Consider the following 11,647-nt stretch of genomic DNA (forward strand, 5'->3'; position numbering starts at 1 on the left):
GGTGCAGGTTGTTCTCGTAAAAAAATGTGTATTTGGATTATGCCTCCAAACACAACTTTCACTCACACACACACACACACATAACTGAAGCCCACAAAATACATGAACTTACATGTGACTAGTCTCCAATGTTAACCCCCATGCATAAATGTTGTCTCATCATATGTGCTTTTCTCGTGCAAGGTTTTTTTGATATCGCAAACTGTATCCTGGAATATGATAAAGTGTGAAATATTTATTTTTTTCCTCTCCCTCCACAAATGTGGCTCCTATGCCTTCCACAGAGTTAAAGGCAGCGCCCTATGGTAACTGCGTCAGGCGGGGTCCTCGGCAGCAAGGCCTCAGTTAATCGTTCCCCGAAATGCTTGTGATGTATGTGATGGATGGTTGTACTGGAACTGTAATTTCCCTCTGGGATTATTAAAGTATTCCTGATTCTGAATACACTCAGACACTGTTGTCTGAAAGGAGACATTTGTATCATTTAACGTACAGTTTACTGATGGTCTGTTAAAGGTGTGGGAGCAGGAATTATTTGTTAGGGGAAAAATGTGGGAGCTGTGTTGATGTCCTCACCTTTGCTCAAAAACTTAATGAAACTTAAAGTTTGATTGTATAGAAGCTGCAAAATATGCTGAAGCATTACATACCAGCCCAATGTCCTGGGAGCTGTTAAAAGTCTGAATGGTGTTTCTAGCTGAAAGTAGGAGGAAGGTTATAGTCTTTAAAGGTCATCAGGTATTTTAATGATTAGAATGCTTGCCACGTTAATTTCTATAGGGAGAAATTGTCTAAAAATACAAAAAGATACAAAAAAAAAATGAAACTTTGTAAATAACTGAAGTTGGGGCGGTCATTTACCAAAAGACTTGAATGTTTGATATTTGAATTGTTGAAATACCATAATACTTGTCAAAGTATAAAACAAAAAAAACATACGGAACGAGTGTGCAGAATGGAAACGCTTCGGTATTCAATAGTGTTCATTAGATTGGAGCCCAGTTTACCTGAATGGTCCGCACCATCCGGTTCGTGAGCTCTAAGGCAGCCATGGCTGTGGAGGTCCCAAAGGAGGCCGTGCCGCGCTGAAATCCCCGGACTATCCGACCATCCTTCCTGTACTGCTCAATAGGGAGCCAAACCAGGTCCCTGAGGCCGTGAACTGAACAGAACACAAAAACGTTTTCTTCAACGTTCATCAGACGTGAACAGAAATCCCCCAGTTTTCCCAGCCTCAAAGGCAACGTGCCAAAACACAAGCGTTAGGTGCCAAGGTGACAGAGGTCAGGGTTGTTGTATGAGGAACAAATGGAAAAGACCTGGGCCCAAAAGTTATGCTCACCCAGTTTCACCAGAGTGTGAATAGGCGCCACGCCACTTAGTATTCCTTGAAGCTGATTGGTCTTTATGTCATTTAGCCACTCGTTTATTGCATAAGAAAACAGCTTATCCACACCAAGTAGTCTGAAACACAAAGAGGCGTAACTTTAGTTAAAAAAAAAAAAAAAAACAGGTCATGGTTGTAAAGGCAACACACGGAGCAATGGATCACTGTCTCATAAGATATTCAGGTAACAGACCCTTGTCTATAGCACAGCTGCCTCAGTTTTAGTTCTGAACAATTCAGCTGCGTCAGACCGAAGATGATTCCTGCAAACGTTCCCTGAAACAAAACATCACTTCAGTTGTTAATAAAAAAAAAAAATGGATAAAATGAAGTGAAGATTATGCATTTATCCCTCAGACCGTGTACCTGATCCATCAGTACATGTTTCCCGTGGTAATCCAGTCGAATTGGAACCTCACAGGTGAAACGAAACTCCCTGAGAGGAGAAAAAAAAATGGTTAAACATGGACCTGTCGCGAATATTTGAGTCCTGAAGCGTTTTACTTTCAAACAGACCTAAAGAAGATCGGCTGGTCTGAAAAGTGAGAGGAAGAAGCTTCGCCATCGTTCATTTCCTCCCTGCCCGATGTTGAGAAACTGTTGACGGTGACGTGCCTCTGAGCAGGAACTGAGATGATCGGGGCTGGATCCTGGCTGCCAGGAGTCTGCTTGGAGAAGCTGCAGGAGATCTCTGGGGCAGGAGCTTTCTTCGTCGTAGCACAAACAGCTGCAAAACACCGAAAACAATCAGGAGCTGGGAAAACTGTGCGAAAGCGCACAGCAGTAAATGTGTCCGTAGATTATCGGCCTTACTTTCTTGAACGGGAGGGGAGAAAAACTCAACTTCGTTTGCAAGACTACTAAAAAAGTCCTTCAAGAAGAACAGCGCATCCTTTAAAGGAAACCAAAAATAATGTTATGGAATATGCTCAGAGTTTCAACATCCAACACTGCAAACATCATCAGTATCTGGTTTTAATACCTGATCGATATTGAGGCGAAGAGGCATTAGGGAAACTCGTAAGGAACACTCAGGAGGAGCCTGGCCTGACTCGGGACACGTGTGCAAAGCCTTAACCGTCAACTAAGAGCAAAAAGTATGGATGAATAGCAGAACTTCCCAGGCCTAATTAGACCCCAGGGTGTTGTCCGGCTTACCATGTTTGAATGGGCTTTTCGAGGCATTTCCTTGCTAGAGTACAAGTAAAGGAACTTGTTCATCTGTGAGGTAGCAAGTCGGTCCCGAATCTCCAGGTCCTGCACAACAAACACCTGCCGAGAAGCTGGCTGGTCCATCGCTGGATGAGATGCTACGGTGGACTGTGGATACACCTCATGCTGAAATCTCACCTGAACAAATGAAGAAGTTAAGAACTGCTGTAATCTTTGCAGAGAACAACATGGTTCTAATGAACCTGAGATGCCCAGAAAAATCGGCTGGTGATCGGTACGGGATGATTTTATGCTCAAGCGGGGCATCATATGGTCTCACACCATGATAAAAGTACCACAGTGTTACATTTACACAAAATTCAAACTACACTATCTATATCAGTTTATTTAAAAATGTAAAGCAACAACTATTCATAATAAAAAATAAAATAAGGAAACATACTGAACATTAAAGTGCAAATGTTTTCAAGAATTTGGCAAAAAAAAAACAACTTTTGATTGAACACCTGATAAATTTAGTTTGCTGTTTCTTAAAGTTTTAGTAAGGTAAACCTACACTTTACAAGTTAAGACCACACAGCTATTTTCTGAATCACTGGAGAGTTTAAAACGAAGCCAGAAGAAGCAGCCTGCAGTATTTTCTGCAGAAGCACAGCAGCCGATGATTTTAGCTAAAACAAAGGACTTTGACTTCAGACAACAGGACGTGGGACATATTACGACAAAGATGCTCTGTTCTAACATTTTGAAGTATAAAACATATAATCCTTCATATCAGTTCAGTCTGATGGCAAAAATAGTTATTCGCAAAATGTTAGGAGAATCTTCTCAATCTCACAGTTGAGTTAAAAGTCCACTAACTCTACAGGGAATCCACAGAGACTGCGATTAGTAAAGCCAGGTACACTAATTGTGCTAATCGCTAACTCAAGAGGCAAATTAAAATGTTAACTCTGTGATCATGTTGTCTTTGTTTTGAAAAAATGTTTAACTGAAGAGCTGTGTAACACAGACTGCTCTCTCACTCACAGAGAGACAGTGCCTTTTGTCAATCCATAAATATTTAATGATCAGTCACTGATTATAAGTCCAACAAATGAATGAATAGCAGATAGAGCATAACTGGAAAATGCTTTTGGGAAATCATTGTCTTGTTTTATATGAACAGTTTAAGTGAAAATGGTAAATCTTTCAATTTCTTAAGAGATTAGAAAAAAAAGGTGCATTTTCTGGTCAAAAAATCGTCCACATAATCTCTGATCGGTGCATCTCTATAAAAAAAAACACTTGTTTATTAATATAAAAACCTTGCTGAGTTGGATTTCCATCAGGACATCAGGGTTCCTTCCTCTTCCGCCTCCAATCCGCCCCAAACTCTTCACTTGTCTAACTGGAGTTTGAGACGGGGAGCTGTGAGGAGTAGATCTGCAACGCACAGGGGAGGGACAAAACCCTCAGATTAAGTTTCCTTTTATGCACGCTTGAAAGAAAACCAAGAAGAATGGCTCACCCGCGGCTTTTAGCAGGTGAAGCAATGCATGTCACACTCCCAAAGTCTTTTCCTCCATAAAGATGCCAGATGACAGATATCTCCCTGATGAGGTAGCGGACTTCTGGGATGGGAAAATTCATGGCTCCACGACTGGAATCACTCCCTTCCAGGGGCTGATTAAAGTGGTTGTCTTTGATTTCCACTGGATGCGAGGTAAGCCGTTTTACCACTGGCTCCTGGTCTTGATCCTGCAACACAAAAACCCCAAAAGTGAAGAAAGACATGCTTTGCATAAAAAAAAAAAAATTGCGTACAAGTTGAGTCAGCGATTTCTTACGTCTCCTCTGGAATCGGGAGTTTCCAAAATGCAAAAGTCGTCGGTCTCTTGGGCGAGGTTGGGAGCAGGCGTGATGAGAGGAGAAGGGAGGATGGGGTAGGTGGGACTTGCTTCTTGGCTTAGATTCCCGCTCTCATCAGGGAACAGGAACAGGTCTGAGCGAGGCGGGTCATGGTCCTGAGTCTGCTCCTCATGGGAACCTAAATATAATGACAAATGTAAGCAAATAATGGCTCAATCGTGCTATTTCAACCAATCCAATCAAACTACTGAGAGGATGTGTTGTTTCTGCACGTTTTTTATTCTATCAAAACAAGGCAGCTTGACTAATTTTTTTAAGAGACTATTCGTACCATTTGAATCTCTTCTACATTTTGTTACATTAAAACAACAAAGTTCAATGAATTTCATCGGGAATGTGATGAACACAAAATAGAGCATGACTATAAATTAGAAAAAAGAGCTTCCATGATTTTTATTAGAGGATTTTTATTAGATGCTTATCCATTATCTAAAAACCCACGTCTGCTCTCCAGCTGTAGAGCTGCCACCGCTGTGCGTGTGTTCGCTCCCACGGAGAATCGTGTATGCTCAATAATTCAATATCAATATATAACTTTATTCCATAACAGTGATATGACATTTCTAATATTTCAATCTACATTACAGTCTATGATTACAGCATTTGTCATTGTTATTGTTCTGGGTTTTATTTAATTTAATGTGACAGCAAACAGGCTTAAATCGGAGGCAACCCGACTTTCCTTCAGTTCTTTCTGAAAATGTTTTCGACACCTATACAGGACTCTTTGTCGATTCTGGTGGCTCACACTTGAGCCACACATTTCATTTGTTTTATTTTTTAAAGCAACTGTTTCTAAAATGTTATATTGGAGTTTTATAAACATGGCAAAAATAATTGTCATAAGTTTGTACAGGCATTTGTTGTGGGAATTCTTTACAGTCTTTCTGAGGTTTTTATTTTGTTTATCAATATCTTAATTATATCGTATTGGCTGAAATAGAGAAATATATCGCAATATAAGTTTTAGCCATATCGTCCAGTTCTAGTGTATGCACATAAAAACAATTACCAATCACTCAGTGTGTAGCATCTAACTTTGCATAAAATAATGTTCATTCACTGCAGCGGTGGTCAGTGTTTTTTCCCCTCCTTCTCCCCGCTGAACTAAAGAAGCTCTTTTCTCGCTGTGACACGTTCATTAAGTACGAGCAAAGCGCTGCCGTAAGAGTGCTGACGTGTTGTTGTTTTTTTATTTTTGGTGTACCTTTCAAACTGGTTTAATCGCAGGTTTTGAGACTTTAACATTTTGTTATCACTGTATCATTTTTATCATTTAAATGGTGGAAGAAAAAGCAATATCAGCTTTAATACCTTGGAATCATGCCTAATGGGCTGAGTAAAACAGATATGTATCTCCTTAGGTTACTGTTAGCTGCAAGCAAAAATACCAACACAAAACACTGGCTAATGAAAAATAGCCTGACTGCAGATACTTGTGTTAATATATGTACTGGAATATATGTAATAAATGTACTGGAGAAACTGGCCTATTCAATCAGGGTCCAAAAAGATTTGGGAGAAAAACGTTGGCTAAAGTGGCTTATTTACTAGGCTAATAAGTGAGACTGAGCATAGACCATCCTGCCCAGCCCCCAATGTTACTTTACGTTGTTCTGTATTATTTAGTGCTCTGCATAACAATTTGAAAATGACCAATAAATAAAGAGTGTTTAAAAAAATAAAAATATCGGCTTCAAGAACAGGCCTAAATTTTTTTTTTTAAATTGGCATCACATATCGAGTATCGGTTAGACTGATGTCAAAATAATCGGTATCGACCGATCTCTAATTTATACAAATAAAGACTTAAAAAGTCTTCTATGGGATTTGTATTTAGCCTCCTCCAAGCATGCTGATATCCCCAAGTTAAATCCAATTTGACCGACTTGCTTTTAGAAGTACTTTTATTTGTAAAAACATTTCACAGATGTGTAATTCAACACATTTTGCTTCCACTGCACAATTATATGCTACTTTGTCTTGGTCTACCACATCAAAATACTTTGGTGTTGCTGGTTGTGATGTGACCACAAATGAAAAGGTTCAAGGGGTTTAAACATTACATGGTGGAGGCAGAGTAAACGCTGCTAAGAACCGTTTTTTTAAAACCTTAACTAACATTTTTGGCTTAAAACAAACCAACCAGATACTCCCTAAACTGAGAATTGCCTATTTATTATTATTCATACCATTTTGTTGTGGGCAAGGCACCTGCTGCCCATCGGTCTCCTCCATGGCTTCACTCATCAGGTCCTGCAGCATCTGCTGCTCATTCTCAGCAAGCAGCGGGATCTGAGAAGTCGGCCTGCTGGGAACCTCCGCCTGTCCGAAAAGAAGAGGGAAAAAAAAAAACATTTACTTAGACTGAATATGTATTTTTGGAACATATTTGTTTTTCTAGCAATAACTCAGGAGTTGTATCTGACCTTGTTTTTTTGTGTGCTGCTGCTGCTGCGCCTGGTCTCTAGTTCCTCTGGAGGCATTAGGTCTCCGTAGCTGGCCACATACTGGATGAGGTTCATCAGGGCAGCGCAGGAGTCTGAACACGTTCTGATGTGAATCACGTCACTGGAGCAGCGTAGCTCAAATCTGGGCTCTGACTATCACCCGACAAACAAAAAGGATCAAAATGTCTCCTTTCAGTGAGAAATCCTGTTTAGAGATGCAAAGCTTACCAATTTTCCATCTGCTCCAGGTTTGACTGCTGTAATCCTCAACTCCAGTGTACCCATGTCTACAACCTGGACATAGTCTTTTGGTATAAATGATACAATGGTCAATATACTGTATAAACCAAGGTCATTCATTTGAAACAAAACTTTGTACTTTACAATGACTTTATTACAAATATTTCAGACTTTAAACCTAAAAATGGCGAAAACCACTGGATGGATGGCCAGGTCAATGGGTTGATTGATTGATTGATTGATTGATTGATTGATTGATTGATTGATTGATGGATGGGCAGTTGCATTTACAAGCAGATGCTTTATGGACAAATGAAATGTTGGATAGACAGGTGAATGGACAGATGGATGAATTGATTGATGGTGATTGAAAACAAAGGATAAAAGGCAAATGGATGGATAAAACATGTAGAAAACAGAAATAAAGTCTTGAAATTAATATATATTTTTTTCCTATTCCTGCTTTCCCTCACCACATTCAGCCGGACCAGAAATCCAACTAAATCCGGAGGAAGGAGGCCTAAATGTTGTCAGAAAAAAAGTCAACTTACCCCGCGCAAGATTGACAGAAACCGCATTATTCTTGTCTGAGAGGAACAGAGCAGCTTCGTCCAAAATGATCCTGCAGAGAAAACGGTATAAAACCTATATTTTTGAAACAGATTTAAGTAACATCTATTTAAATTACTAAGAAAGCAGTCAAACCTTAAGGTTGAAGATGAATTGTCTAATGAGACGCTGCTGGAGATGCTAAACGTTTCTACAAACACCAAAGATCTGAGCGGCAGGTAGAGAGGCCTGACGAAATAAAAGATTTTTTTCATTAAAATACTTTTATGTATTTACTTTACTAATAAGTAACTGTTTATTAGCTGTCGCTGTGAGATCTGCTCTACCTGTAGTCTAATGAGCAGCTCCAAAGGTGTAAATGTAGGGTAGTGATAGACATGGGAGGGGCGTAACCCAACACGGGTTCAGCCGAAACATTCAGAAAGTCAACGATCTGTTTCACAAAAATATGAGAATTATTTAATCCAATGTCTAACTGTGTTAAGAGATCTGTAAACATGCTATGTGGGGCTTTTAGAGACATGAAGCAGCTTGTTTTACCTGGTCATACCAGCCCAGGTTGGGTGGGACCACTCTGTGCTGCAGTGTGGCTCCTCTCACTCCAACAGCAACCAGAAACTCCTGCACAGACCAAAAAAACAAACAAACAAACAAAAAAAAAAACATCATATAAAGTTACTCCGAATTCAAAATATTTCACCGTTAAAAGTTTAAAAAATACTTAATAATGAACTTTACTCGTGTTAAATCTGATTACATTAAAACAGTATCTAAAAGTTTCACTAAGATGCATTGGACATGTTTTGAAGACAATTTTGATTTAAATTAAACAACTTTTGTACTTAAGTTATATAAGTTATATACACTAGCGGTCGGCCTATATTTGCGTTTTTACCCCCCTGAATCAGTATTGGCCGATATGTGCATCCGTTCGCTGATCCGTTATTTAAAATTACATTATTACATAAAATAATGTCCATACACTGCAGCGGGAATGTTTTTTCCCCTCCATCTCCCCGCTGAACCAAAGAAGCTCACGTTCATGAAGTTTATGCAATCAGCTGGTTCAAACGTAAGTTTTGAGACGTGTAACATTAGTTAAAAAAAAAATGTAAAAAAAATTAAAAAAATAAATAAAAAAAAAAAAACGGCAGAAAAAATCTGGTATTGGCTAGACTAAAATCAAAATAATTGGTATCGGCACCGGCATTAAAAAAAACTGTATCGGTCGATGTGTAGGATACACTGTATAAAAAGTACTAAGAACAACAGCAACTTTAAATCAAAAAGCGGGTTTTAAGCTCTGGCTTATGGTTTGTGTTCCCTCCTACAGTATATTTTTAGTTTTATAACGGCTACTGATGACGGGTTTTAAGCAAACTCTTGAAATCATGTTTTCAAGCCAAAACTATGTCAATATGAACATTAGCTTCAAACAACCCTTTAATTCATTGCTTTTCTTCCCACTTAACTCATAAATTAATACATTTTACACACCCAATATAAAAATGCAGAAAACATGAGGAAAATGTATTTTTTGGTCTAACGTATCGATTATGATACAAAGAAAATTTGAAAGCCTCACGTTTTATTTCTTTAAAGCAATCAAAAAGATTTCCTTTATTAAAAATGTAAAGTTTCCTCACAGTTACCTGTATCGGGCTTTAAAGAGTTAAGTTTAGTTTTACCCTCCCTGGAAAAGTCACTTCCTCTTGAAATTAATTCATTTTACTGAAGTGGTATTAGACTGATTTAACTCGAGCATTAAAGTAACATTGAGTAGCAACTCTTTTCCAGCAGCTGGCAGTGGATAACCTAACAAGAATATTTTGATTTTAAATAACTAAGAGTATAATTTGAAGCCAGTAAACAAGTTTCAGAAGCAAACATATTGTGCAGCAAAGAAAGGCAGAAGGTTTGGGGATAATTTATTTTTTTCCGGGCTTAATGGTTCCCTGCCTTATGAGGTTTGCAGCTTTGTTACACTGCAAAAAGGGGACTAAAAATAAGTAATATTTTGTTGAAATTAATGTATTGGTCCTTGATTTGAGCAGGTAAATAGGATTATTTGCCAATGGGATGAGTATTGTTACCCCTAAAATAAGATAATTAGACATACTGTACTTGAAATAAGATGATGGAGATGAATTGTTCCTATTTTAAGTGTAAAAATCTTATTCCACTGGCAAATAATGTTATTTACCTGCTCAAATCAAAGAAAAATACTCTCATTTCAAGAAATATTTTCTTATTTTTAGTTCTATTTTTGTAGTGTACAGCTTAAAAACACAGTAATCCAGCACATTTTTCGCTGCAAAAATGATATGAATTTAGGACAACTTAATATATTTTACTGTATGTATTTAATAGATCATATAGGGATACATTTAAGACTTAAGATGATTAAATACAACCATGTTTTTACTTTTAAAGATTTTGGAGAAAGTTTGGAAACCCTTCAGCTGCTCAACATTGTTATTAAATTAAGGGTATTTTCTAGTCTGAACACAAAACTCTGTAATTGTGGGCTGGATGGTCCGCCTTGAATAGTTCAAACAAATGAAACAAGACAAAAAGTAAAGCAAGCAATCAAGAGGCGAACTGATGATAAAAAGTGAAGTTTACATGTCAAGGTAATCAGAATAGAAATAATTAAAATGCTGGAATTGTTTTGAAACAAGCAAGCAGAGCAGGTTTAAGTGATTTCTAAAACTAACAAATTTGAATATTTGACCTTGATGTTGCGTTCTGCGCTCTGGGTTGAGATTTTGACGGCGACAGACACCATGCTGCGGGCCTCCAGACCGATACCCTCAGAGGGTGTGGAGGACCTTTCTGAAGAGCTCTCTGATTGGTAGATGGTCGGCTCCAGCCAGTGGGGATGTGTCCTGCATGGCAACTTGATGTCCAAGACATGCGTCCCGCCATCCAACAGTCCTGGGTGGATTCATCGACAATTACTTATTTACAGTGACTTTCAATAGCCATCCTAGTGATAAGGAAGAACTGTAGAGAGTGGAGGTGGCTCACCTTGGTGATACATGCAAATGCTGCTGGTATGAAAGCAAATGTAGTGTTGGTCCTTGAAGCCTTCATACTGACTGACGCTGAACAAAACGGCATTTTTCACCTCAATCCAGAACTCGGCGTGTTTGTTTTTTAGTAAAGATTTATCTTCTTTCTGGAGAAAAAAAAAATCCACAAATTGTACATAAAAAGCTTATTGAAGTGAGCTAACGTTAAGAGGATATGTAGCAGGTTTTACCTTAGCATTTGTCTGAAGAGCCACTAACCCATGATTGACACTAAGGATGACAGAGAAGAGGCTCTGGGAGGTCTTGGCGTGGGATTTGGTCTTTTTCTTCTTCCGAGATCTGAAGCCTAAATCCGAGGCAGGAGAGTAGTAATGCAAATTCTCCTCTTCTGACCCACTGGTCTCCTCTGTAGAAAAAAAAAAAAAAAAGAAGGGATTGTTTGAACCCAACTGAGATACTTGAAATTCATATGAAACAAGTGATCTCTTGTTACCCTCGGGTCCAGTAGAGCGAAACTGGCTAAAGCTGTCTTTGGAGTAAGTGTCGATCAACTGGCTGGCGACAGAGAGCCCGACTCCATACGGCATGTTTTCTACGGTTTCCACTGGGGACGGAGCCGTGGGCTCCCACAGCAGGAGGTCATTGCTTATCCTAAACATGGAGAACACATACTTTATTTAAAGGAGCAGTACACAGAATATGCAGTGCAGGCCATATTTATTAGTAACGCTGATAGAGACGTGCAAAAGCCTTATTATAGGCGGATCTTTCATCGCAGTGAGATACGTTTAAAACTTTTGGAAGATTAAATCGTTAATTTGAGTACTTGTGAGAGACGAAATGGCCACAACACACCCAACAATGCTTCTTCCAATAAACAA

General features: G+C 38.8%; 1 protein-coding gene across 2 annotated transcripts in view; it reads right to left on the reverse strand.

Moving 5' to 3' along the window:
• The window catches only part of LOC105917349 (autophagy-related protein 2 homolog B), a 33,554-nt gene that overhangs the window by 3,761 nt on the left and 18,146 nt on the right, over positions 1-11,647 (reverse strand). For both annotated transcript variants that reach the window (XM_012852136.3, XM_021310420.2), the window contains exons 20-41: positions 11,260-11,417; positions 10,997-11,172; positions 10,762-10,912; positions 10,466-10,668; positions 8,272-8,352; positions 8,058-8,164; positions 7,867-7,959; positions 7,713-7,783; positions 7,150-7,226; positions 6,901-7,074; positions 6,664-6,796; positions 4,390-4,589; positions 4,071-4,300; positions 3,868-3,985; positions 2,546-2,737; positions 2,370-2,471; positions 2,201-2,279; positions 1,904-2,114; positions 1,754-1,823; positions 1,581-1,663; positions 1,343-1,464; positions 1,008-1,162 (exon numbers count right to left, since the gene is read on the reverse strand). In XM_012852136.3, the coding sequence (XP_012707590.2) occupies positions 1,008-1,162; positions 1,343-1,464; positions 1,581-1,663; positions 1,754-1,823; positions 1,904-2,114; positions 2,201-2,279; positions 2,370-2,471; positions 2,546-2,737; positions 3,868-3,985; positions 4,071-4,300; positions 4,390-4,589; positions 6,664-6,796; positions 6,901-7,074; positions 7,150-7,226; positions 7,713-7,783; positions 7,867-7,959; positions 8,058-8,164; positions 8,272-8,352; positions 10,466-10,668; positions 10,762-10,912; positions 10,997-11,172; positions 11,260-11,417 (2,986 nt within the window). The remainder of the gene's footprint in view (positions 1-1,007; positions 1,163-1,342; positions 1,465-1,580; positions 1,664-1,753; positions 1,824-1,903; positions 2,115-2,200; positions 2,280-2,369; positions 2,472-2,545; positions 2,738-3,867; positions 3,986-4,070; positions 4,301-4,389; positions 4,590-6,663; positions 6,797-6,900; positions 7,075-7,149; positions 7,227-7,712; positions 7,784-7,866; positions 7,960-8,057; positions 8,165-8,271; positions 8,353-10,465; positions 10,669-10,761; positions 10,913-10,996; positions 11,173-11,259; positions 11,418-11,647) is intronic.

Source organism: Fundulus heteroclitus, chromosome 19 (genome assembly GCF_011125445.2).
Source record: "Fundulus heteroclitus isolate FHET01 chromosome 19, MU-UCD_Fhet_4.1, whole genome shotgun sequence".
In the NCBI taxonomy this organism is placed as follows: Eukaryota; Metazoa; Chordata; class Actinopteri; order Cyprinodontiformes; family Fundulidae; genus Fundulus; species Fundulus heteroclitus.